This window comes from Myxocyprinus asiaticus, chromosome 47, assembly GCF_019703515.2.
Source record: "Myxocyprinus asiaticus isolate MX2 ecotype Aquarium Trade chromosome 47, UBuf_Myxa_2, whole genome shotgun sequence".
Classification (NCBI taxonomy): Eukaryota; Metazoa; Chordata; class Actinopteri; order Cypriniformes; family Catostomidae; genus Myxocyprinus; species Myxocyprinus asiaticus.
This window is the reverse complement of record NC_059390.1, coordinates 27924-54596: the sequence shown is the minus strand read 5'-3', so window position 1 is coordinate 54596 and position 26673 is coordinate 27924. Positions and strand designations below refer to the sequence as shown.

At 41.6% G+C, this 26673-nt stretch overlaps 3 protein-coding genes across 8 annotated transcripts in view; 1 reads left to right on the top strand and 2 right to left on the bottom strand.

Annotated features, from left to right (window-relative positions):
• The window catches only part of LOC127436473 (protein PHTF2-like), a 44661-nt gene extending 43584 nt beyond the window's left edge, over positions 1–1077 (bottom strand). The window contains exon 1 of one of the 6 annotated variants that reach the window (XM_051690644.1): positions 934–1077. The gene's annotated coding sequence lies outside the window, so the exon portion shown is untranslated. Of the gene's footprint in view, positions 1–181; positions 571–933 lie in introns of those variants that run through there. The other 5 variants (XM_051690643.1, XM_051690642.1, XM_051690647.1 and 2 more) reach the window with 5 other exon arrangements.
• LOC127436477 (transmembrane protein 60-like) lies at positions 647–2647 on the top strand. The gene is made up of 2 exons (XM_051690662.1): positions 647–781; positions 903–2647. The coding sequence occupies exon 2, from the start codon at positions 905–907 to the stop codon at positions 1280–1282; it is 378 nt and encodes a 125-aa protein (XP_051546622.1). The 5' UTR covers positions 647–781; positions 903–904; the 3' UTR covers positions 1283–2647.
• A 141-nt stretch (positions 2648–2788) lies between these two features.
• LOC127436472 (lysine-specific demethylase RSBN1L-like) lies at positions 2789–26076 on the bottom strand. Its single transcript, XM_051690641.1, has 8 exons — positions 25347–26076; positions 21867–22019; positions 20442–21052; positions 7435–7572; positions 7210–7352; positions 6739–6906; positions 6538–6646; positions 2789–5824 (listed from the first exon to the last, which is right to left on the bottom strand). The coding sequence occupies exons 1-8, from the start codon at positions 25717–25719 to the stop codon at positions 4829–4831; spliced, it is 2691 nt and encodes an 896-aa protein (XP_051546601.1). The 5' UTR covers positions 25720–26076; the 3' UTR covers positions 2789–4828.
• Positions 26077–26673: the final 597 nt, after the last annotated feature.

Genomic DNA, 26673 nt, shown 5'->3' with positions numbered 1-26673 from the left:
TGTGTGTGTGTGTGTTTTCTCATTATCAGTGAAATATTAGATCATGTATGAATGAAAAGACAGTTACAGTGTAACATCATTTATAAATACAACATCAGTGTGTTTATTACCGTTTCACAGCAACATCAGTGTGTTTATAAATGTGTTTATGAATGTCTTAATAACAGTGTTTGTGTCTCACCTCACGATGCGGATAAAACACGCGGGAGCTGCTGTCGGTGATGAAGATGATGAAGACGTCGGTCAGTTTTCTCTCTCAAACCGTTTCACTGTGGAATTACAAACGGCTTTATGATCCCCGTTACCGACACACACGGAATAAACGCGCAGATGAATTCATGCGCTGACCGAACGAGCCCTTTTACAACGAAACTTCAACATAATAAAGACACTACAGGCACGAAAACTGTCTGCCGGGTTAATTAACGGAGACATCTGAATGATGATGTAAATATTTACCGGAGGAGAAATTTACAGATGACCGGCAGATCTGAATAATGAGTGTCTGTGACGTCATAGAAACACTTTAATGTTCTTCAAGTGTAAATTCACGCGCACTGATCGTAATCACTAATGTGATCATAATGTTAGATGAGGTAAAATAGCTGGAGACGATCAATTATTCGATATTCCACACATCCGGTACGAGCTGCTGAACCCGGAAACAGAATCACAGTTTGATTGACAGCTGCAGAAAACACGGCGCATCTTCACAGGAGCGAATGAAAGATTAATTTAATTATGATACATTTATCGATCACTTCATCATTGAGATTGTGAGGTGAGACTGAAGCGTTTCTTTATTATTGATTCATACCGATGCTCGTGCGATGAACATTATAACAGATATTCTTGTGTATTGTGCTGATTATAGCCGATTAAATGGTTTATTGTGTCGTCAGGGATGTCTTTGGCTCAGCGCGTCCTGCTCACCTGGATCTTCAGCCTCATCTTCCTCATTCTGCTCGTGCTGAAGTTGGACGGGAAGGTGAAATGGAGCTGGTTCTGGATTTTTCTGCCCGTCTGGATCTTTGACAGCGTGCTGCTGTTGATGTTGGGTGTGAAGGTGGCCGGTCGCTGTCGGGCGGGGTTTGACCCGCGGCTGAAGGTGTGGTACCTGCTCGCACTGATGATGAAGGTGGGCTTCTGTCTCACACTGTGCGCGCGCCTGGAGCAGCTCACTCACCTGCGGCTCATCTTCACCTGTGTGCCGCTGTGGACGCTGCTGACCGGAGCGATCATTCAACTGGGATACAATATACTGCCACCGCGGACAGACTGACTCAAGAACATCAGCTTTTAAAGCTGTTAAGATGCTTTTGGACTCATTATACAGTTTTAGTGAAGCGTGTATCGGACTGTTCCACAGTCAATGTTGAGGTTTTCTGTAAATTATCGTACATATGTGCTTGTATTTGATTGCAGTCACTTAGTTTCCTGTAGTTCAACACATTTTAGTAAATGTAATCTTTGAATGCAGTGCAAGTCGCTTTGGGTAAAAGAGTCATTTTACTTGTAATTGTACTCATTTCAATGTAGGGTTATTAAAGTGTTCAGTGAGTGAAACGCAAAAGAATGATTTCACAATGAAGCTGCTATCAAAATATGAATTTCAGCAACTGAAGTTACAAATCATACTCATCCTTCACTCGGAAACATATGGAGACAGAGTGATCGCTCGTCTATTTATGAATCGTATTTATGATTTATGAATTGGATTTGAGCTGTGCGTTTCTGGATTGTATTCAGAAATCAGTTACCGTAGTCAGCGTGTTGAGTGCAGGAGAAATGGGCAGAAGACCTGAGTGACTTTGACAAGGGCCATATTGTTATGGCCAGACGACTGGGTCAGAGCATCTCTGAAATGGCAAGACTTGTGGGGTGCTCCCGGTCAGCAGTGGTGAGTACCTACCGACAGGGACATAAGTCACAGAAGATTTTAAGGATGGTTACAGGAGGAATGTGTCACAACACACGGTGCAGCGGCGCCTGCTGTGTATGGTGCTGCATAGCCGCAGACCGGTCAGAGTGCCCATGATGACCCCTGTCCATCTTTTAAAGTGCATACAATGGGCACACGAGCAGTCGAAGAAGGTCGCCTGGTCCGATGAGTCCCGTATCTTTTACATCACATGGACGGCCGTGTACGTGTGCGCCGTTTACCTGAGAAAGTGATGGCACCAGGATGCACTGTGGGAAGACGACAAGCCAATGGAGGGAGTGTGATGGGGAAACCCTGGGCGTCAATATGACATGTGCCACCTACCTAAACATAACTGCAGACCAGGTACACCCCTTCATGGCAATAGTATTCCCTGATGGAAGTGTCCTCTTTCAGCAGGATAATGCGCCCTGCCACACTGCACACATTGTTCAGGAATGGTTTGAGGAACATGATGAAGAGTTCAAGGTGTTGACTTGGCCTCCAAATTCCCCAGATCTCAGTCTGATTGAGCATCTACGGGATGTGCTGGACCAACAAGTCCGATCCATGGAGGCTCCACCTCGCAACTTACAGGACTTAAAGGATCTGCTGCTGACTTCTTGGTGCCAGATACAACAGGACACCATCAGAGGTCTTGTGGACTCCGTGCCTCGGTGCCGTTTTGGCGGCACAAGGGGGACCTACACAATATTAGACAGGTGGTCATGATGTTTTGGCTTATCAGTATATATTCTTTGAGATCATTCTAGCTCCATAGAAACACACCACATACACACACAGCTATTCAGCTGCAGTGAGTCAACTTTACATGCTGTAACACACACACACACACACACACACATCTAACAAACAGAACCTTTTATTAGGAGGTTCTTATTTCCATATAAATCACACTACACATTTGCATTAGAAAAATCGTTATGTACACTACAGTTCTGACAAAATTAAACGAAACCAAAGAAATCCTTGATATAAATAAGCTCTATGGAAAAGCCTGTAGAGTCTTTAAAAGAATTCCGTGTCATCTTACAAAAAATATATATGTTCATGTCAACTCTAATCCCACTAAAGCTACAACAGAAAATATATTATTCAAGGAGCTGTTTGGATTTGCAGTATGTTCTCAGTGCGCAGCTGAGCCGAAGTGCTACAATAGTTCACAGTTTGGGACAGGCACTGAGGAATGTGTTACAGCTACATTTACCATGTTCACAACCAGTAACACAGATACACTGCCAAAAAATAAAAAATCATCAGTAGTTTGTCTTGTTTTCCAGTTTACATATATCAACTTTCCTTTTAACACACATTTACTAGAAAAGCAAAATTGTGTAAGACTTGTTTTCATGTAATAATCTTTAATAATTGTATTTTATACAACAGTTAGTTCCGGTCCTTGAATCTGATTGGATCACTGGGATGCTTTGGAGAGCAGCACAGAGAATGTTTTCATTTATCCCTGTTGCATTACACATTTACACCATCAGGTGGAGACCAGTACATGTCTTTGAGTTTGTGTTGATAATCTGCATCATCTGTCAGTGAATGAGCGGATTACTAGCACACTACAACTGAGAGACTAACAACTTCAGCATTACTGATCACTGCTGAGTCACAACAGATGTAATCACACACGCTCAATCACTCTCTCTGTTTCTCTCTCTCACACACACACACACACCTTTGTTACTCCAACTTGTTAGAAACAGCCCAAGTTGTTAGTAGTCCTAAAGTGACTCTTTTGAATTATTAATGGTGTCCTGTGCGCATCTTCCAAACTAGCAAAGGCAGTTTTGGCCGTTTCAAAGCAAGATCCTGAATCTGTGTCTTCAGAAGCTACAGTTCTGCGCAAACGTTTTAGACACTTGAGAAAAATGTTGCATAGTGAGGATGTCTTCAAAAATAATACCATAAATAGTTTTCATTTATCACTTAATGTCACACAAAGACCAGTAAATATAAAAAGCTAAATCAATATTCGGTGTGACCACCTTTGCCTTTAAAACAGCCCCAATTCTCCTAGATACACCTGGACACAGTTTTTCTTGGTTGTTGGCAGATAGGATGTTCAAGCTTCTTGGAGAATTTTCCTCTTCTTGTAATCTCAGACTGACTCAATATTCAGTGGGGGGCTCTGTGGGGACCTGCCACATGCCATCTGTTGCAGGGCTCCCTGTTCTATTCTATTTGCAAAAGAAATGTTTTGGAGTCTAAAATGTATATTTCCCATTGACACACTAAAGCTGAAAATATAAATAACCATCTTAAGACAAATGCTTTTGTGAAGCATCTTATGTGCCTAAAACTTTTGCACAGTACTGTAGTTCAACACACACAAAGGTTTCTGGGACACTCCTTGGTTTTTCCTTATTTACTTGTTTGTTGAACTGTTGTATAAAAGCAATATCGCACTCACAATCGTGATGTTGTTCTGTATATCAGCACAGCAGTGATTACCTGCAGGACCAACACAACACTCGCTCGTGTGATATCGCTTTATTATCTAACCTCACTGACATATTGTTCTCTTTGTTTTAAGCACAAATCTATCATGAGGTTTATGCTTAAAGCAAGTGGGAGAAAACTATTCAAAATATATTATCTGAATACAAGAAATTTTACACAATTTTGCACTAATAAATGTATTGTGTTTTTAGGATGTTTAGATAGTTTTACTAGAAAAAAAAGACAAAAATACATATTTGTTTTTTGTTTTTTTGCAGTACAGAAAGCGAGAGAGACAGACACAGAGAGAGACAGACAGATTCAGCAGCTGTCTTACTGAACTCACGGGTGCTGCGGTCTCTTTCTCTTTTCAGATTAAAAACAAAAGTAGAAATAAATGATTGAAAGAAGTGCCATTTAAAAACTGCTCTGTACAAATCAGCACAAAAAGTCTTTGTGTGGTTCATGCGGGTGTCTGACGGCCTTTGGGTGAAGTGTGTCTTGTGGGCGGTCTGGCCTCAGGGGGGGCGGGGCAAGGGGTGGAGCAGTCCAGTTGACTGACAGTCCAGAGCTCAGTTTGGGGCTGGGTTTGGTTATTAATGTGGAGTGTGTGTATTTGTCTGTATTTATAGTGCGTGTTGCTTTGCTTGGATTAGTAGAGTGTGTTGGTTTAGTTGTGTTCATTGAATGGGTTAGTTTGATTGTGTTAGTAGAGTGGGTTGGCTTGGTTGGTAATATGGGGGCGTGTCCCGATTTAGGGGTGGAGGAAGAGTGCAAGTATTTGAAGGTGGGTTTGGTTGGCATTGACCCAGGTGTGTGTTTGGTAGGCGTTGAAGCGTGTGTGTGTTTGGTAGGTGTTGAAGCGTGTGTGTGTTTGGTAGGCGTTGAAGCGTGTGTGTGTTTGGTGGGCGTTGATGTGTGTGTGTGTTTGGGCGTGTACGGGCTGGCCGTTGAGCTGAGTGAAACGTTGGGTGTAGCAGTGGGGGGGTGTGACGGAGTGCTTTGACGTTCTGATTCGTGCTGCACTTTGGGTTGCCCAACAGATGAGGTGGCGGGAGGCAGACTCAAGCTGCTGTTGCTGGGTGGAGGTTTGGGCGGTCTTTCAGTGGGTGGCTCCGCCCCCTCCACCTTTATCTGCGGTATGTCAGGTGTCTCTCTCGAGGGTTTGAAGTCGATGTTCTCGCTCAGTGGCTCCTGCTTGACATGCTTCATCTGACCGTTTTCTTCCTCACGAGCCTCTTCTTTGCTGTCCTGGTGATACTGTTTCAAACGCACATGCCAGGCGAGACTGCACACGGCCGACACGCTCTTGAACTGATGAACGACGTTCCGAGGGATGAAGTAGATGTCGTTATCATACAGCTGGATACGAGCGTATCGGATCCCCTCACGCCTTAACTGATTGAGTTTTGCATCGTCCACCCACTGCACACACTACAGAGAGACAGACAGAAAAAACACATTTTCACTACAGCAGATACATTTGACATTTAAATGTACTCCCTATGCACAATTTTATCCAAGGCAACTAGGGCTTCACCATATTTTTTTTTATTCACGCCCAGATCATGATACAGCCAACAGTAATTCAATGAAAACATTGTCTGCGCAGTGTGCATCAGTGTGAAAAAAACCATGACGTCTCAGAGCAGCTCAACATGGTTTACTTCATTTTCACACAATTCCAAATATTTTTTGCTGTTTCATGTTACAATACAAATCCAAAGTAATAGTAATAATAATTCAGTATTAAATTACAATACAATCTTCAGGTGGAGTTAAAAAAAAAAAAAAAAATCAATTCAAGTGGGGAAAAAGTTTGACTCCATTCACTTTTGGTTCTACTGAAAGAGGTTTGAATTTGGTTGTTTTCAACAGGGTAATCGCCCTTTCTATTGGGCAAAAGTGACAGTTTAGAGATAAAATGCATCACTTGCTTATTTGTGAGATGTTTCATGTTTATCTTGTCACAGTTCAAATCACTAATGCAACAGCTGACAAGATAATTGCAATGACAAATTGTGTGGCGCAAAATCCAGCAAATGAGGAATGCCATGACGTGTCTCTTGCACTAGGTGAGAGTCTCACAAGCTGTAGTACAAAACCTGGCCATAGGGGGGCAGCAGTGTCACAGGAAGTAACCTCACCTGAGACAGCGGTGGCTCATACAGGTCGAGTTGTAGTCGCTGAACCACATCAGCAAAATCAGCCGCATGGAAACATATCACATCTTTAGTGATACGAGGAGGGTCAGAACTATGAGAGAAACACACATTATGCACAATCCAGGAACGCACATCAATACAGATTAACTTCACATCACTTCAAAAGTCTGTGTGTGCACTCACCCTTCACCGCAGCGCACAGCTTTCAGCACCCCCACAGCTGCAGTGGTTTGTCGTTCGAACCCTTGACCGATGTGATCTGCGTGAGCTCGGGTTCGATCCTCAAAGAGCATCTCACGTGGTTCGCAGGCTCTCGGCAGATACTGCAGATTCTTAATCTCATTGGTCGACCTGCCGTAAGGACAAATAAGAAACATTCATCATGATCAACAGCAGATGAGAGAGACGTGTGTTTCCTGAAGAAGCTCTGTTTATTAGTTGCTTTGGCAACAGATTTTTTGGTTCCATTTTTTTTAAACGACTGGACCTGAATGATTTTCATGAAGTTTAATTCTGTTAAAACATCTTTGACATCTGCATTCTTCACACTCAGTCAGTGTTTCCTGCAGCACTACTGAATCGACAGTGGCAACACAAATGATGAGTTTACAGTGTAGAGAATTAATCAGAGACACACACAAGGGCTGACTGTACCGTTTTCGTTTGAATGGAGACTTTGGCATGTCTGTCACTGGGATCATCTGCTCTCCGGGCCGAACCCACATGATGGGACCATCATCACTGTCAGTCGGACTCATCTGCTTCAGACTGGAGAACGATCCCCACGGCAACGTCCGCTACACACACACACCACTAATCAATAAACTGCTGTCACAAAGAGAGTTTGAGTGTGTTTGAGACAGACAGAAATAAACTCACCTCCAGGAATGGTGATTTTTCCAGCATACTGAGGAATTCTGGGAAATAATCACCCACCTCCTCATCTACTGCACCCACCAGACTGATCTGCCTCATGGCTCCGGCACGGTACGTCCCGTGAGAGTAACTCCTCTTCACCTGAACACACACACACACACTTGAAGTTAACGTCTGGGTTTGATGATGATAATAATATTTGCTCCTCCCTCCATTTCTGAACAACACACTATTTTAAATATAGCTTTAACAGGGGCCTGGGTATCTCAGCAAGTAAAGATGATGACTACCACACCTCCTAAGCAACCAAATTGGCCCGGTTGCTAGGGAGGGTAGAGTCACATGGGGTAACCTCCTCGTGGTCACTATAATGTGGTTCTCGCTCTCGGTGGGGTGCGTGGAGAGTTGTGTGTGGATGCCACGGAGAATAGCGTGAAGCCTCCACACATGCTACGTCTCCGTGGTAACGCACTCAACAAGCCACATGATAAGATGCGCGGATTGACGGTCTCAGACATGGAGGCAACTGTGATTCATCCTCCGCCACCCGGATTGAGGCGAGTCACTACACCACCACGAGGACTTGGAGCGCATTGGGAATTGGGTATACCAAATGGGGAGAAAGGGGGAGGGCCAGATGGCCACCTCAGTGTGCAGCTCTCCAATTCTTTTGTTGTTTTTGTTTGTTTGTCCTGTGTTTAGTCATTTTTTTCCAATCAGTTTTACAAGGGTCTGCTGAGCATTCAGCAGCATATACCAGACAATCTTTTCCCGGTTTTTGACTATTCGGACACTTTGCTAAACATTTTAGTCAGAGGTGCAGCTGTGTTGTTTAAGAGATGGTGTGCTGGTCAGGCTCCGTCAGCGTGGCTTTTGAACAGCGCTGCCGAGTATTCATCTAGCGATATTCTTAATTCGCAATTCAACGAACTACATCTCACCCGAGCAAACAAGGACTTTTCAAACTCTGCTGTCTTGTGCTTCACAGAAACCTGGCTGAGTGAAGCCATTCCGGACAGCGCGTTACATCTGCCAGGCTTTCGGCTGTTCAGAGCGGATCACATGCGGAGTTAACGGGGAAAACGAGAGGCTCTGGAACGTGCTTTTACATCAGTGTAAGTTGGTGTACAGATGTAACAATGTTAAAGAAGATGTGCTGTCCTAATTTGGAAGCACTCTTTATTAACTGTAAGCCTTTCTCACTCGCTGCAGGAGTTTTCCTCGTTTATTCTGGCGAGTGTTTATATTCCTCCACACACGTACGTGAATGCTGGCTGATCAGATCACAGATATGGAACAACAATACCCGGACTCATTTATTATTATTCTCTGTAATTTTAACAAAGCCAACCTCGTCCGTGAACTGCCAAAATACAGACAGCACATTACATGTCCCACCAGAGACAGAAATATACTGGATCACTGCTATTCAACATTAAAGGATGCATATCGCTCTGTTCCTAGAGCAGCTTTGGGACTCTCTGATCACTGTCTGGTTCATCTTCTTCCAACCTACAGGCAGAAATTAAAATCTGCAAAGCCAGTAGTAAGGACTGTAAAGAGATGGACCAATGAAGCAGGGCTGGAACTACAAGCCTGCTTTGACTGCACTGATTGGAGTGTATTTGAAGCTGCAGACACCAATCCGGATGAGCTCACAGATACAGCAGTTAGTGAGACTTACGAATTACAGGACTCCTGCCCCCAACACTGAAGAGAACCAACAACTGGCTGACGACCTGAATGTGTTCTACTGCAGATTTGAAAGGCCCAATCTCACACCCCACACCCATTCTGACATTCACACAAACACCAACACCTCCAGCAAACCCCCCTCCTCCCCCCTCCTGCTACTCAACCTGCACTTAAGATCTGTGAAGAGGATATGAGCCACGACTTTCGGAAACAAAAGACGAGGAAAGCTCAGGGCCCAGATGGCGTTTCACCTGCATGTCTCAGATCCTGTGCTAACCAGCTGGCCCCCATCTTCACACAGATCCCAAGTCTGTCCCAAGCTGCTTCAAACGTTCCACTATCATCCCCATCCCAAAGAAACCAAAAATCACAGGACTTAATGACTACAGACCTGTCACCCTGATGTCTGTGGTCATGAAATCATTTGAGAGACTGGTGTTGGCCCACCTGAAGGACATCACTGGACCCTTTCTGGATCCCCTGCAATTTGCCTATTGAGCAAACAGGTCTGTGGATGATGCAGTCAACATGTGATTGCATCATATCCCACAACATCTGGACAGACCAGGGACATATGCAAGGATCCTTTTTGTGGACTTCAGTTTGGCTTTCAACACCATCATCCCAGCTATACTCCAGAATAAATTACACCAACTCTCTGTTCCCATGTCTATCTGTCAGTGGATTACCAGCTTTCTGACGGACAGGCAGCAGCTAGTGAGACAGAGGAAATTCACTTCTAGCACCTGTACAATCATCACGGGTGCCCCCCAGGGATGTGTGTTCTCCCCACTACTCTTCTCTCTCTACACCAATGACTGCATCACCAAGGACCCCTCTGTCAAGCTCCTGAAGTTTGCAGACAACACCACTGTCATCGGCCTCATTCGAGATGACGATGAGTCTGTATACAGAAGGGAGGTTAAACAGCTGGCTGTCTGGTGCAGTCAAAACAACCTTGAGCTGAACACACTCAAAACGGTGGAGATGATTGTGGACTTCATGAGGAACACCCCAACACTGACCCCCCTCACCATTCTAAACAGCACTGTGGCAGCAGTGGAGTCAGGTTCCTGGGCACTAATATCTGAAGTGGGAGACACACATTGACTCCATTGTGAAAAAGGCCCAGCAGAGGTTGTACTTCCTTTACCAGTTGAGGAAGTTCAACCTGCCACAGGCGCTGCTGATACAGTTCTACTCAGCAGTCATTGAGTCTGTCCTCTGCACTTCAATAACTGTCTGGTTTGGTTCAGCTATGAAATCAGACATCAGAAGACTACAAAGGACAGTTCGGACTACTGAGAGGATTATTGGTTTCCCCTTGCTCTCCCTTCAAGAACTATACTCTTCCAGAGTGAGGGAAAGGGTTGGAAAAATCACTCTGGACCCCACTCACCCTGCCCACTACCTTTTTGAACTGTTTCAGAGCTCTGAGCACCAGAACCATCAGGCACAGGAACAGTTTTTTTCCCTCAGACTATCCATCTCACGAACAGTTAAAACTGCCCCATTGAGCAATAATTAATGTGCAATACATAGTTTAGTCTATTTATATTTATCCAACACATCCAACCTCTGCTGCCATTACATTCCTTTGAATATAACGGATTTCATACATATATATTTTGTCTTATTTTGTATTTCTATATATACTTAATTTTTACTTTAATTTTCTAATAGCTTTTTATTTTTATTAACTCTGTCTTGTTGTTGTATTGTTTGTGCACTGGTAGCTTCTGTCACCAAGACAAATTCCTTGTATGTATAAGCATACTTGGCAATAAAGCTAATTCTGATTTTCAGGACAAAACCCAAAAACTAGCATAGCATTGCTAGGAAACACCCCTCAATACCCACGCAGTACATAAATATACATACATCTCAGGGTTTCCGTTAAGAAATGAAGGTGGCAGCCAAGTGTCCAGGAATTATAAAGGTTACTGGGCAAATTGGAAAAAATCTGGTCATCTCATTTCGGTATTCATTTTGCACTGTAACGCAATGGACTATGCATAATAATGCGATACAATACTGACACTGTCAAGTCCAATGAACAATAAATGTTTGTTCATTATAGTTGCTTTTCCATTTAAAAAAAAAGGTAGTCATGGAATTAGCATCTAATTAAAGAAAAATAAAACATTCAAAACAAAAAAAAAAATGCAGCACCCGTTTGTTTTTTAACTTCCTGAAACTTCATGCAATAGGAGAAATGTTTCTCGAGCTGTTTCTGGCAGGCTACTCTGCTTTAAGCCATAAGTATATTTTGGATTTTTTGACGCCAACGCTTAGCGTCTGCATAAAATTATACGTGAGCCTATCAGAGTATACTATATTTGACTGCGCACATAGACAATTCTAACTAATTCTCTTCAGGAGTTTACACAAATATGTCTTTATAGTCCTTCAGACTCGAGTTAAACAAATGCAGGTATCTTCAGAACTGCAACCAATGTTAGTGTGGCCACTTTGTGCACCGACTAATTAGTGCAAATAAAATTCCAGGCACATGCACATTCAAAGATGCACAGATTGAAAAATCGGGCTGCGTGCGTTCAGTACTCGAGCACTATATTGATGACTTTGGGCTTTAGGGCAGGGTTAGGGCATCTGCTGCCTGCCAGGAACATATCCAGGAAAATTCACTAATGTTTTTCCCCACTTTCTGTGGCTAAAATTGGCATATATAAATTTTCAGGAGGTGCACGTTCGACTGCACATCCTAGCACGGAAACTGATGGTGTGTAGCAGTGCACACTTATTCATTACGTGTGACGCACGAACACGGGAACGGATTTACTGTATGAAGAATGGAGACTTCACCCGCAAGCGGTGAACCAGACATGTGAGAGATATGGGCAAGCTGCTGTTAATTACAACATCTCCACTGATTTTATGTACACATAATTAATAATAATTAATAATTTTCTTTATTTATCACACATTATACATTTGCACATATACAGTGAAATTCTTCTTTTTTCACATATCCCAGCTAGGCTGGGGTCAGAGTGCAGGGTCAGCCATAATACGGCGCCCCTGGAGCAGATAGGCCCTTGAGCAAGGCCCTTGACCCTAACAGTGGTATCTTGGCAGGCTTGAACCCCTGACCTTCTGATCAGTAACCCAGAGCCTTAACCGCTGAGCTACCACTGCCCCTATACTTGTATCAAAGATTAATACCTGTAAAAATGTATCTAATTAACTGTATCCGCAAAAAAACATACAAATCCTGAACATTATAAAATGTACATAGAAATTATTCAAATAAATGGTGACCAACTAATTTCTTGCAAGTTCTTTGAGACAAATTATAAAGTAAACAGTACATTTGAGGATTTTTTAAATGTTTGTTGTGATGTATAATGTAATGCGATTAATTCGCTATCTTTTTAATTGATTGATATATATACACACAGCTCTGGAAAAAAAATTAAGAGCCCACTGCAAAATGATCAGTTTCTCTGGATTTACTATTTATATGTATGTGTTTGAGTAAAATGAACATTTTTGTTTTATTCTATAAAGTACTGACAACATTTCTCCCAAATTCCAAATAAATATTGTCATTTACAGCATTTATTTGCAGAAAATGACAACTGGTCAAAATAACACAAAAGATGCCGTGTTTTCAGACCTCGAATAATGCAAAGAAAACAGGTTCATATTCATTTTTAAACAACACAATACTAATGTTTTAACTTAGAGTTCAGAAATCAATATTTGGTGGAATAATCCTGATTTTCAATCTCAGCTTTCATGTGTCTTGGCATGCTCTCTGCCAGTCTTTCACATTGCTGTTGGGTGACTTTATGCCACTCCTGGCACAAAAATTCAAGCAGCTCGGCTTTGTTTGATGGCATGTGTCCATCCATCTTCCTCTTGATCACATTCCAGAGGTTTCCAATGGGGTTCAGGTCTGGAGATTGGGCTGGCCATGACAGAGTCTTGATCTGGTGTTCCTCCATCCACACCTTGATTGACCTGTCTGTGTGGCATGGAGCATTGTCCTGCTGGAAAAACCAATCCTCAGAGTTGGGGAACATTGTCAGAGCAGAAGTGAGCAAGTTTTCTTCCAGGATATCCTTGTACGTGTCTTGATTCATGCATCCTTCACAAAGACGAATCTGCCCGATTCCTGCCTTGCTGAAGCACCCCCAGATCATCACCATAAACGCTCTAAATGACAATATATTTATTTGGAATTTGGGAGAAATGTTGTCAGTACTTTAAAGAACTCAAACACATACCTATATATAGTAAACCCAGAGAAACTGATACTTTTGCAGTGGTCCCTTAATAGCTAATATATATATATATATATACACACACACACACACACACACACACACACAAACCGGTCAAAAGTTTTGAAACACTTGACTGAAATGGTGTGTGTGTGTGTGTGTATGTATATCACACACACACACACACACACACAGATCACTTTATTAGGTACACCTGTACACCTACTTATTCATGCGATTATCTAATCAGCCAATCGTGTGGCAGCAGTGCATAAAATCATGCAGATATAGGTCAGGAGCTTCAGTTAATGTTCACATCAACCATCAGAATAGGGAAAAAATGTGATCTCAGTGATTTGGACCGTGGCATGATTGTTGGTGCCAGATGGGCTGGTTTGAGTATTTCTGTGATTTTCATACACAACAGTCTCTAGAATTTACTCCGAATGGTGCCAAAAGCAAAACACATCCAGTGAGCGGCAGTTCTGTGGATGGAAACACCTTGTTGATGAGAGAGGTCAACAGAGAATGGCCAGACTGGTTTGAACTGACTAAGTCTACGGTAACTCAGATAACCACTCTGTATAATTGTGCTGAGAAGAATATCATGCACAACATGTTGAACCTTAAGGAAGATGGGCTACAAAAGCAGAACACCACATCAGGCACTTTATTAGGACCACAGTATTCCTAATAAAGTTCTCGGTGAGTGTATTAATATATATAGAGAGAGAGCAAGACAGAGAGGGGCATTGTGCATGTTCTCATTCATACTTACAATTAGTCCACAAAGTGTGTGTCTGTGTGAGATGCGCAGTGCGTTGTGGAATTGATGACATCACTGAAATCATGTCCAGGTTACTAATTCCTGCAGGGATGACTCATCTCTGCTTGACATTACACACACTCACACACACCCACACATGTTGGTATTGGTGGTTTACGAGGACGCTCCATGGACAACGATTTTCACTCTGTACAAATTTACTATTCTATCCCCCAACAGTAACCTTACCCCTAAACATAAGCATCACTGAAATGCCGTTTGAATTACGGGGACACTAGGTATGTCCTAATAAACCACCTTTACAGCATAATATCCTCGTAACGACTAGTGTATAACCTAAACAATGTCCTCGTAAACCACCAAAACCAACCAACTCTCACACACAAATGCATAATCTCTCTGTGGCAGCAGCAATGCATGTGTGTGATGCCGATACTGACGTGTGAAGAGCAGCATCACTGATATTATGCTTATGACTTATATTTGTGATACAGGCTAACAATTTATATTACACCATGTTTTAGTAGAATACTCTATTCTGATCTGCTGGAATGCATGTGTTAAAACAGTTTAATGCACAGGTAGTTCTAGTCAGTTTATTTCAGTAGTTCCAGAGTTTTATGCCTATGCATGAAAATACAGTGTAGCAAGTCAGATGAGTCTTAGAGACAGGATTATCCTTCACATCATAGAACACATCAAGTCATGCAATGCCATCTTTAAATCAATTGTGAAATGGTACAGGACAAACGGGAGAGATACCAGTGTTCATCAGCCCCGTATTATTGAGTCCCACCAGGAGATAAAATGCACATTTTTCATTTAAACACCCATTAAGCTTGTAAGAAGAGTATGGTTTGACATTCAGCTATCTTTTGCACGGAGGGGGAGAGGCAAGGGAGACAAGACAAAAAGATTTTAATTGTAATATGATAATCATCTATTAATGCTGCGCTGCTCAGCATGTGCTGCACACACCCGTATGAGGGCACCGCTCGATCACACATCGCTGACTGAAGCGATAAATGCAGTTGATTTTATAAAACGTAGCTTTTTAAGGTTTAGTAATTGTGCAAGGCCACATCGCAATTTCATTCTTAATTTAATCAAGTGCAGCCTTAATGGATACCACATTAAAAGCATTTTGTATGGTTCTCTCATCACAGTAAGTCAAATCAAATCACTTTATTGTCACACAGCCATATACACAAGTGTAATAGTGTGTGAAATTCTTGGGTGCAGTTCCGATCAATATAGCAGTTGTGACAGTGATGAGACATATACCAATTTACAATAAACATCAGATTTACAACACAATTTAAAATCTAATATACACAATTACACACAACACAATATACAAATAATAACATACACTGTACAGTATACAATACACACAATATAGAATACACATTCAAAAATAAAAAAGTATATATATTAGTATATATAGTATGTAGAGTAGGTTGTATTGTACTGTATTGACATTCAGGCTGTCGGTTGATAGTCAGTTGTTAAGAGAGAATATAATATAATAACAGTAATATAATTTATGACAGTCCGGTGTGAGATAAAAGAGTAATAAAGTTCAGGGCTGATGTATTTTGATCGTGGGAGATCAAGAGTTCAGAAGTCTGATTGCTTGGGGGAAGAAGCTATCATGGAGTCGGCTGATGCGGGTCCTGATGCTGCGATACCGCCTACCTGATGGTAGCAGTGAGAACAGCCCATGGCTCGGGTGGCTGGAGTCTCTGGCAGGAGCTTTTTTCACACACCGCCTTGTATATGTGTCCTGGAGGGAGGGAAGCTCACCTCCGATGATGTGTCTGGCAGTTCGCACCACCCTTTGCAGGGCTTTGCGGTTGTGGGCGGTGCTATTGCCGTACCAGGCGGAGATTCAGCCAGTCAGGATGCTCTCCACAGTGCAGGTGTAGAACCGTGTGAGGATGTGGCGGTTCATTCCAAACTTCCTCAGCCGTCTCAGGAAGAAGAGGCGCTGATGAGCCTTCTTCACAACGACTTCAGTGTGGATGGACCATGTGAGTTCCTCAGTGATGTGGACACCCAGGAACTTGAAGCTGCTGACTCTCTCCACTGGTGCTCCATTGATGGTGATGGGACTGTGTTCTCTGTCTTTTCTTCTGAAGTCCACCACAAGCTCCTTTGTCTTACTGACGTTGAGGGAGAGGTTGTGCTCCTGACACCAGTGTGTCAGAGTGTGCACCTCCTCTCTGTAGGCTGTTTCATCATTGTCAGTGATCAGACCTACCACCGTCGTGTCATCAGCAAACTTAATGATGGCATTGGAGCTGTGTGTTGCCACACAGTCATGTGTGTACAAGGAATACAGTAGTGGGCTGAGAACACAGCCCTGTGGGGCTCCAGTGTTGAGGGTCAGTGATGAGGAGATGTTGCTGCCTATTCTAACCACCTGGTGTCTGCTTGACAGGAAGTTCAGGATCCAGCTGCACAGCGAGCTGTTTAAGCCCAGAGACCGGAGTTTCTCATCTAGCTTGGAGGGCAGTATGGTGTTGAATGCTGAGCTGTAGTCTACAAACAGCATTCTCACATAAGTGTTCTTTTTTCCATGTGGGAGAGAGCAGTGTGTATTGTAGATGCAATGGCATCATCAGTGGAGCGGTTGTTGCGGTAAGCAAACTGCAATGGTTCCAGTGATGGAGGCAGCACAGAGCAGATGTAATCTCTGATTAGTCTCTCAAAGCATTTGCTGATGATGGGGGTCAGAGCAACAGGACTCCAGTCATTTAAGCAAGTGATTTTTGATTGTTTTGGAACAGGCACAATGGTGGATGTTTTAAAGCATGTGGGGACTACAGACAAAGAGAGGGAAAGGTTGAAAATGTCCGTAAAAACACCAGCCAGCTGGTTCGCGCACGCTCTATCATCATCAACAGTTGATCATTAGTGATCGCTTGTCATAAATTTCCGATATGGTTTAACGATTGTGAACTGTTCTGCAACAATTGAAAACACTCACAAGCCCCCGCGTGTTTGGAGAAAATACAACAGTGCCGTGTTTTCACTTTGAAGGATGCGGCGCATGCATTTAATTAAATCGTATTCTTTTGGAAGTCTGATAATCACATTAGGTCATACCACAAGTCCTCTCTTTCCGCCCCCAAATTTAAGACCTCTTTAAATAAAGACTTTTGTTGTATCATTTAAGACTTTTTAGGACCGTAAATTTTTGGAAACCTGAATTTAAGACATTAAGACTTTAAGGATCCGCGGGAACTCTGGCTTATTACGTGGATACTAAACAAATAAATAAATGGGTAAGTAATAATTGACAACAGACCATTGATGTATTGAAAATAATGCACACCCAAGGTGGTAATGCGGTCACGATGCACTGCGGAGTGACCGTTACACCTCGGTGTGAATTATTTTCAATAATTCAACAGGCCGGAGTCAATTATTCTGCTTATACTATGGTCACCTTAAGACATTGTTCAGGGTTTTATCAAGACATTTTCTGGCTTTTGTTCCTAAAACACTCTTCCGCCACAGATTCAGTGTCTTGCTTTGATACAGCCCGAGCCTTCGTTGCTAGTTCGAAAACATCACTTTAGAACTAGCAAAGGATGATGCGCTGCTTTTCGGCATCGGAGTAACAAGGTAGCGTGTGTGCGCGCATTTATGCGTGTGAGCGTAAGTGCGGGTGAGACGAGGAGCGCGAGGGCACTTTTCAACCAAAGTTTTAATAAATGTAGGATATTAGACATTGTCATTCTTATCCGATGTACTTACCCAATGTCTTTGTTTTAATTGGTTATTTTGTTGACGTAGCCTGTACGACTCTATGAAATAACTGAAATAATTTGGCGAAGTGATACGGAACCGTTATGCAGTCAAGACCTGGAACTACTTCATAGTCGTGCGTTTACTAGAAAATTATTGCACACCTTAGAACGTCTGTCAACCAATCAGAAACAAGCATTGAACAGACCCGTGGCATAAATGGACATGAAATACTGATTTGCATGAAATTATGTAATTTGAGAAGAAAGAATTCACTGAACAGCTGGAATCAACCTCCGGTTTGGTTCTGTTGGTGTTTATTTTGTGAAAATGACCATCTGACTCCTCATAATCAGCATTTTACAAGACTACTTGCCAAATAAACAGACATGAAACATTGATTTAAGTTGAAATTATTGTATTAGCTTATTTGCAGAGATCGCACAGTGATCCGAGAAGCAGAAGAGACGGCTCGCAGAACCCTGATGAGCGGCCTGATATGTCTTAATCCCCGGATGTGTGGTTGTTACGGAGCAATATCAGACCGCTGGATGGCACCAATCAGAATCGAGTATTCCAGAGAGCAGTGTAATAAAATCGATTAATGCACACTTAGCCATTGATTATCCCTTATCATTCACTCACATAATTAAACTGAAACACAATGACTTCATGATTTACACCCTGATGGGAGTGACATCAGTTGTTACTGTTAGTTGTTACTAGGGCTGGAATGATTCATCGACGTAATCGATTTCAGAAATACATCGATTTGCATAACATGCGTCGGCGCGTCGCAATGGAGTAATTAAAATGGCAGCATCTGGTTTAAAGAATGGATTCCCCCTAAGAACAAGCTGCAGCTAAAAAAACTTGCCCACGATCATCTAAAGCGTGGGTGTATTTTAGTCAGAGACTCAACAATGTGGTGCTGTGTAAGCTATGCAAATTGAAATGGGTTATCACAGCAGTACAACCGCCATGAGCGAACACTTAAAGCGAAAGCATCCCAGAGCGCTTTGTCATGACGGCAGCAAGGCAGCACCGTTTACGGTTTATTTTTGTCCCCACCCAACCATGACATATTAGTATTACGACACGCGTTTCTGTTAGTTGTAGTCACTTTAAATTGATTTTCTAAATGTTTCCTCATCGCCCCCATGTTAAAAGTAACTTCTGCACCGCTGCTAACATTGGGTGACCATACGTCCTCTTTTTCCCGGACATGTCCTCTTTTTCGAACCTTAAAAAAACGTCTGGCCAGGATTTCTAAATTTGCGAAAATGTCTGGGATTCGGCTTTAGTTGCATTATGATGTGCATCTGGTCTAATAATTCACTGTGTGTGCGCGCATATTTGCATTGCTTTAACCCCTCTAAGTCCCGCCTTCTCGCACACCAATTGGTTGATAAGAGGCTTGCAGCAACTATTGGCCAAATTCCTGCCTGTCAATCTCTCCGCGAACGCGCAAAGCGCTGTTGTGTTCGGCATCAAACAGTTGCTTGACAGTAGCAGCAAATGACAGCTGAGTGGAAACAATGCCCAAACAAAAGTACAAATTTACAGAAGATTTGCACACAAAATTCCCATGCTTTCGTCCAGGTCGAGATCCATGGGAAGCAGAATGTATGACATGTAAAGCTGGCACTTATGTGTCAGTTGCTAATAAAGGTGCAAGTGATTTAGAAGCACACATTAGCTCTGCCTAGCATAAAGGGTCAGCAAAAGGTGAAAGTTCATCAGGTAAATTAACGGACTACTTTTTGCGACCAGGTAAAATTGTTATCACATTGCTTCATTTTCCATGGCCATTCAAAATAATACTAATAGTTAATGAAGGTACACTCATGGCATCAAATATTTTATTTGAGTACATGGACATTCAAAAGAATGTTATAAATAATTTCCATATATTTATGTTATGCTAATAGAGTGTCTTTTTCACTGTATTAAAGTTTACATTCATAGTAACACTGTTTTTTGTTGCAGAATAATGCCCTGCAGTGCACACTTTGTTTCTTGTACATTTGTTTGTGTTTAAGAGAAGATGATTTAATAAAATATTAATGAGACAAGTTTTTTATATTTATTTTGGGTTAATTAATTGTTATATTAAGCAAGTAATAATTATAAAAAATCTTTATAATAATCTGCAAATAGTCGTTAGATTAATCGACTAATCGGAAAAATAATCGTTAGATTAAATCGATAAAAAAATAATCGTTAGGTGTAGCCCTAATTGTTACATCTGTTTGTTTGTGATTTAATGCCATGCCAGCTTCCATGACTATTTTCAAGGCCAAAAACTAGTTAGAATACAATAAAAGGTATAGTGATTAAAAAAAACCTATATAAGGTTTCTAAAATTAATTTGATAAAAAATGACTCAGGACTGACTTTGTTAGAAGTCTTTTCAAAAGTGTCAGCTGTGTATTTGTGTCTATTACCTCACTGGAGTCACATGATTCAGATCAAGAGCAGAGAAAGTCACTCTGTACAACAAAGCGTGTTTGTTTACTCACCTGAGTGTGAAAGTTTGCCATAGTTGTCGTCTCGATGTCCTTCTTTCCCAGGATTTCCATTTTTACTGGAGAGTTCGGAAACTTACTAGAGAAATACTCCAGGAAGTCGGGGAGGTACGCGGCGGCGCTGTGAATCACGCCCATCACATAGTTGGCGGCTCCATCATGGTCCTCGCTGAACGATAACTTGACAAACTCATGCGCGAACCTCTGCATCTCCATAAGAGATAGGACAGAGAGCTCGCAGTTGTATGCATGCAGAACCAGAGCGCCACCGTTCGGTTGCTGCTCTACATGAACCAGACGGCCGAACTCCAGACCATCCAGTCCAGGTGGTTTGCTGACTTTCGCCACGCTCGAGCTCTGGCTGCCGTTCTCCTCCTGCTTCGGCCCACCTGCGTCACCCTGCTGGACTAGAAGAGGAGGCTTGAATTCTGCTACAGATACGGACATTCGGTCTGCCAGATCTGAACAAACCGTCTGGCTGGATCTGCTGAACATCTTTGGCCGTTTACACTTTTCACTCTCTTTATGTTTCTTTTTCTTTTTCTTCTTCACCTTCTTCATCAGTAAATCTTCAGCCGAGTTGATCTTGGATTTCTCTCGGTCACCTACAGCACAGGAGAGAGACGAGTTTAACACACCTCAGTATTTGAACTCAAACATCCTGTCATGTTTCAGCAAAAGAGAAGTATTATTTTGATCAACACGAAACAGCTAACAGAGAATGAATCAAATCGAATCTTTTCCTCAAACACTCGAGTTGACTAAATTGTCACTGAGAGATTTAAGTGAACAAACACAGACCTGAAGGCCCTGTTTACACCTCTGTGATCAAGGGTCTTGCCTGAACACACAAACTCAAAACGACACACACACGACCTTTACTAGCCCTAACTCTGACCTCCTGCAGGATATTAGCTCTTCCTCTGAGTGAGAGACAGAAGCTCATCCAGGGGACTTTATTATTATTATGAACACATGATTTAATTCCTCCAAAGCAGAAATAACACCCATGTGACCTTTCACCTTCATCTGACCTTTACATTAAAATGATATTGACTGACAACTCACAGAGGCTCTCATCTGAGCGTCAGACCTCCGAACATCTTCCGTTCATGTCACTCAATCACATCATTACACTCGCCAACGACACCATCTGGTGAAGGGTCACTAACCCATTTCTTACGATCAACTAGATGGAGATGTTTGTGAAGTATTTTGTCTTTAATTCTGATGTATTTCTCTGCTTTTAGGTTTTCAATCAGATCAGCAGTTTTCAATTCCAATCCTGAGGAATCACAGCACACGTTGGACATCTGTTATTTCACACACTCGGTTCAGCTGATGAGTTCAATAACGGTGTCCTCAGGACTGGATTAGACAGACAGACAGGTCAATTTACAGAGAGAGACAGAATCTCACCTTTCTGCAGGATTTTCACCTCTCCGTTCTCTCTCTTGATTTCTGTCATCAGCTTGTGTTTGCGTTTCTCCGTCTCTTTCTCATCTTTTTCTCTGTTTTTTTCTCTCTTCTTCTCGCGGTCTCTCTGTTTCTCTTTGTCTTTGATGGTATGATCTGAAAGAGAGAAACACATGAGATGTTACAGGAAGTTCAAACACTCACTACTGTATCTGGAGCATCTCGTTTCTAAACTAAACATGCAGTACAGATGCTTGCATGTAAATGACATCTAGTGACACCCGCCATTGAAATTATTACAAAGAAAGTCAGAATCAATTAGCAATAATTGTACAATTAATCATGAATATTATATTCGCTTCAACTGCTGAACAACAAATATCCCATGTCAATTTGTTACATGCTCTGTTTTTTACCCGCATGTTTTTGCGCTGTTTTTAGTGAGCGAGCAGGACGCTGTGCAGCCCGTTTTCTCTATGGTATCATGAACTTCAACCTGCTCAAAGACAACGAGATCTTTAACTAGTAGTCTACGGCAAACCAAACTGATATGCAAAACACGTCATGCCGCAACAGACTGCCGCTCTTCTGTCTATAATAGGCTGCACACTGAAACAATCATAAAGTCCAATTATGAGTTTGTGTGTGTGTGTATCTGAGATTCATCCATTGAGTTTCTATGAATGAAGATCAGATGTGATGCGTTTCATGATCTGTGGCCTCAGAAATCTGCAGGACAGTCCAGAAAGACATGATGTATCTCTCTGAGCACACGACACATCTGCTGATGATCACTTACTGAGTTAATACGAGTAAGGTGCGAGTAACAGCAGTGTGTTTGACCTGTGTAACTGACCCACGAGACGAGACAATAGCCCATTTGAACACCCTTAAAAAGTAAAACTTTATTTTACAGCGTCTGTTACACATATGACGTTTCTATAGTCATATCAATGTGCAAGTCCAAACAGCTCCACAAACACAGTAAGAACACGCAGTTTCAGTATTGCTCAGTAACTGTGTAAATATAAAGAAACACGATCACTGCAAAATAAAGTGTGATTCATTCTGTTCATCAGACTGATTATTTGTTCGTGTGTTTTATACAATAACACAAACAGTAGATAACACTATTCAACAACAGTTTAACAGGACGCTCTGAGTGAAATATTACAACTTGATATAATGAAGCTTATTTTGGCATATTGTATTACAATGTAATAATAGATCACGGGCACACGTATATAGTAATGTGAAAGATCAGTCACAATTTATTACAGTGTAATAAACAGACTTATACACTGCAAGTTCAATTAGTGTTCATCTGAATTAATGTTTTCTGTTGTGGATAAAATACTTTTCAGACTTTAATGTTGAAATGATTGTAACGAGAGTAGAGCTGCCCCCCTGATAGTCGACCAAACGTTAGTCGATGAGAAGAGTCTTGGTCGACCAAGTTTTGATTGGTCGGTTGGTCGCAGAAAAAAAAAACTCCACAGGAAACTGATGAACCGGTATTAGCACTGGTTGGATGCTAGGTGGTACTATGGGGTAATTTTCATTAAGCAGGGTTAGGGTTAACCCTACACAATAAAGCAAGACACCGATTTCAATCTTTGAACTTTATTATTTATTTGAACTAAAAATTCAAATGAAACTGAAAAAAAATTAAGTGCAATTAAAATGTGTGTTTTACAACAGTAGTGAAGGGCAACATCTCTCTGGCAATGAACCTTCTTCATCTGTGCATTCTCTACCGGACGGGTAATTCATTATCCGGGAAAATACATCATGTGTGTGAATAAATTCGTTTTGTTCCCTCCATCACAGTATATATATATATATATATATTATATATCACAATATCCAATTACATTGGCAACCCCTGGGCTGAGGGATCGGTGAATATTCTTGCTTTAGTGATTTTGCATTGAAAATTAATTTATTTAAAATACGAAAAACTTAAATCAAATACATTTCTAAATTCAAAATTGCACTCCAAACGAAACAAAAAAGCAATTAAAATAATAAAGTGATAAAGAATAATATATATATATATATACACACACACACACACACCTTTCCATTTACCGTCAGACAAGAATCCGTCTAAACATGCAGGCGGAAAATTACTTGAAGACATAAAAACAATTATAAATGTAAACATAATAATTATAATAATAATCACGGTTCGGGATGAACGTGTTTTTGTATTATTTTATGTTTAATCACAGATGTATAGGCTGCAGAGTTGCGTTCACAATGAACTGTTCTGTGGAAATAAAGTGAACTGAACTCAAACACCTCCTGAGATGAGATATCTGAGGTCATTTACATCATTCTCATAGATGATACTGTTCTTGCAAAAACAAATTCAGAAGACTGAAACAAAGAAAGAGTGAGAACCTTTTACATGCGTGTTCCACGAGACTGCACGCCTCCATATAAACATACATGCACATACACGGCTTTTCTGTCATCTGTTCCTAAAAATATAATAAAGTGTGTTTCTTCAAGTGTGTGTGTGTGTGTGTGTCTACGGGCAAATTATTTGTAATATTAATTTGATAATAATAATAATAATACATGGGAAAACGAGTCAAATATCGTCTTGACATGGTCAAAAGGCATCAACTATTGATCACTCTGACCATCATCATCTGTCGGCACAACTCTAATGTGCATTTCTCTCTATTAATTAACTAAATGTTCAGACAGTCTCCTTGCTGGTTTTTCCGACACATTCAGAATCATTACCGCTTTTGCCGGTGTCGCTGCGGTTCGCTTCGTGCGCTTGTGAAATGTATATTTTAAAGGCTCGTTATTACGCTTTAATATTTCTCTGTAATGTAGAACAGTGTTAGCAATATTACTGATAACATTCTCAGCACTGGAACTCAAACCATTTTCTGATGCCCCCCCAAAATATATATTAAAAAAATTAAATTAATATAAATCTGCGACTAGTCGACTAATGGCTTTAATTAACGAGTACTAGTCGACTAGGAAAATCTTTGGTCGGGGGCCTAAACGAGAGATCTGATTATTATTGTAACAACACAGCCGATTTTTAATATTGATGCTGCTTGAACAGATATTTCAGTCATAATATATCAGAATAAATATTTCATTAATAATCAGATTTTTGTTATTTATTATTACGGGTTGTGTTCACGTTCTGTTGTTTACTTAGAGTCATATTAACTGATGTTACATTGTGATGATGTTTATACTGATTTAAGTTATTCTTTCAGCGTTACCGCGGGAGATTATACGATATTTATTGGGTTTATTTGATTGATTTGATCAGTGTTGTTGTGGGTCACATTGCAGCTGATGCTAAGCTAACTAGCGCGCGCTGTCGGGTGTGTTTGACATACAAATACAAATAAGCACACACAATAAACACAAACATTTAACCAATAAACGGCTCGTTATCAGCCACAGATAGAGTGTGATCAGGGATAAATCGATTATCGGTACCTTTCTGCGGTGACTTGAGCGCGCCGTTCTCCTGCTTCATACTGAGGTGATTTTCTGCAGCCACTTTGTGTTTCTTCCTCTCTTTATCTCTCTCTTTATCTTTATCTCTCTCTTTCTCCCTCTCTTTCTCTTTCTCCCTCTCTTTATCTCTCTCTCGGTCTTTTTCTGTTCGGGGTTTCTTGTTTTTCGGTTCGTTCATGTAATTCTGTTCCTTCGCGCCTCCGTTCATCTTCTTGGCTGTGAATATTTTCTCCTCATGACGGATCTTCTTGGCCGGTGGAGGAGGAGGATGATGATGAAGAACAGGATGATCGCGGTTTTGGTTCGCGGGTTTCGGTTCGGTGGGTTTGTTGAGCTGAATGAACTCCGCCATCTTTTCTCTATTTACTCTCTCGAGCTGCTGCTGTTTGTGTAACAGGCACAGGAGGGGCGTGGTCTAATGTTGATTGACAGGAAGAGAAGACTTGCGGAGAGTGTGGTCTGACTGGCGATGGACGGAAATGGAAGGCCGGGATGGGCGTGGCCTGGTGTTGATTGACAGGAAGCGAAGGCTTGCGGAGGGTGTGGTCTGGCTGGCGATGGACGGAAATGGCAGGCCGGGATGGGCGTGGCCTGGTGTTGATTGACAGGAAGCGAAGGCTTGCGGAAGGTGTGGTCTGGCTGGCGATGGACGGAAATGGCAGGCCGGGACGGGCGTGGCCTGGTATCGACTGACAGGAAGAGCTGGCCGACGGTGGGTGTGGCTTGTCATGAGCAGGCCGGAGATGGGTGGAGTTTCAGAATATGACGTCACCGGCTTGATAAAGTGGTTGCTGTATTGCTTGCCCTTTGTAACAGTTAAAATATTATCTAAATGTTTAAATTCTGTAATGATGAAATCTATCAAAACATCTTACAGGAGATTTTATTCTAAACTTAAATAAAAATTAATAAATTAAGAAGACTTAATAAAGTTTCTCTCCGAAGGAAATTCCAGTAACGTTTAAGAGAGCAACTTAAATCAGATTAAAGGACTTTTGTGGGTTTGTTTACTTTTGCATTTTTTAATTTTATTATTTTTTGTATTCTCCAGCACACGCACACATACACCTACCTGGGGTTAAAAATCAGTTAAACTGGTCATTTCAATCTGGCTGTGAATGGACTGAAAAATAAAGCAATAAGTCTTCTGTATAATTAAATGAACAATCCAATAAGAAATCCCAATTCAAATCTGGCTAAAAATCCTAAAATGTGTTGTATGGCAATGAGGTTTGTGGACCACTGAAATCACAAGAATTTTCAAGTTGGGAAAAAGAGTCAGTAGAAATGCTGCATACCCAAATTT

Excerpts from the sequence above, each read along its gene's own strand:
- LOC127436477 (XM_051690662.1), top strand. The coding sequence starts at position 905 with ATGTCTTTGGCTCAGCGCGTCCTGCTCACCTGGATCTTCAGCCTCATC.
- LOC127436472 (XM_051690641.1), bottom strand. The coding sequence starts at position 25,719 with ATGGCGGAGTTCATTCAGCTCAACAAACCCACCGAACCGAAACCCGCG. Across the intron at positions 21,053-21,866 it reads GGTGAAAATCCTGCAGAAAG|GTGACCGAGAGAAATCCAAG; the intron begins GTGAGATTCTGT and ends CCTGTGCTGTAG. Across the intron at positions 6,647-6,738 it reads GCTGTGCGCTGCGGTGAAGG|TTCTGACCCTCCTCGTATCA; the intron begins GTGAGTGCACAC and ends TTTCTCTCATAG.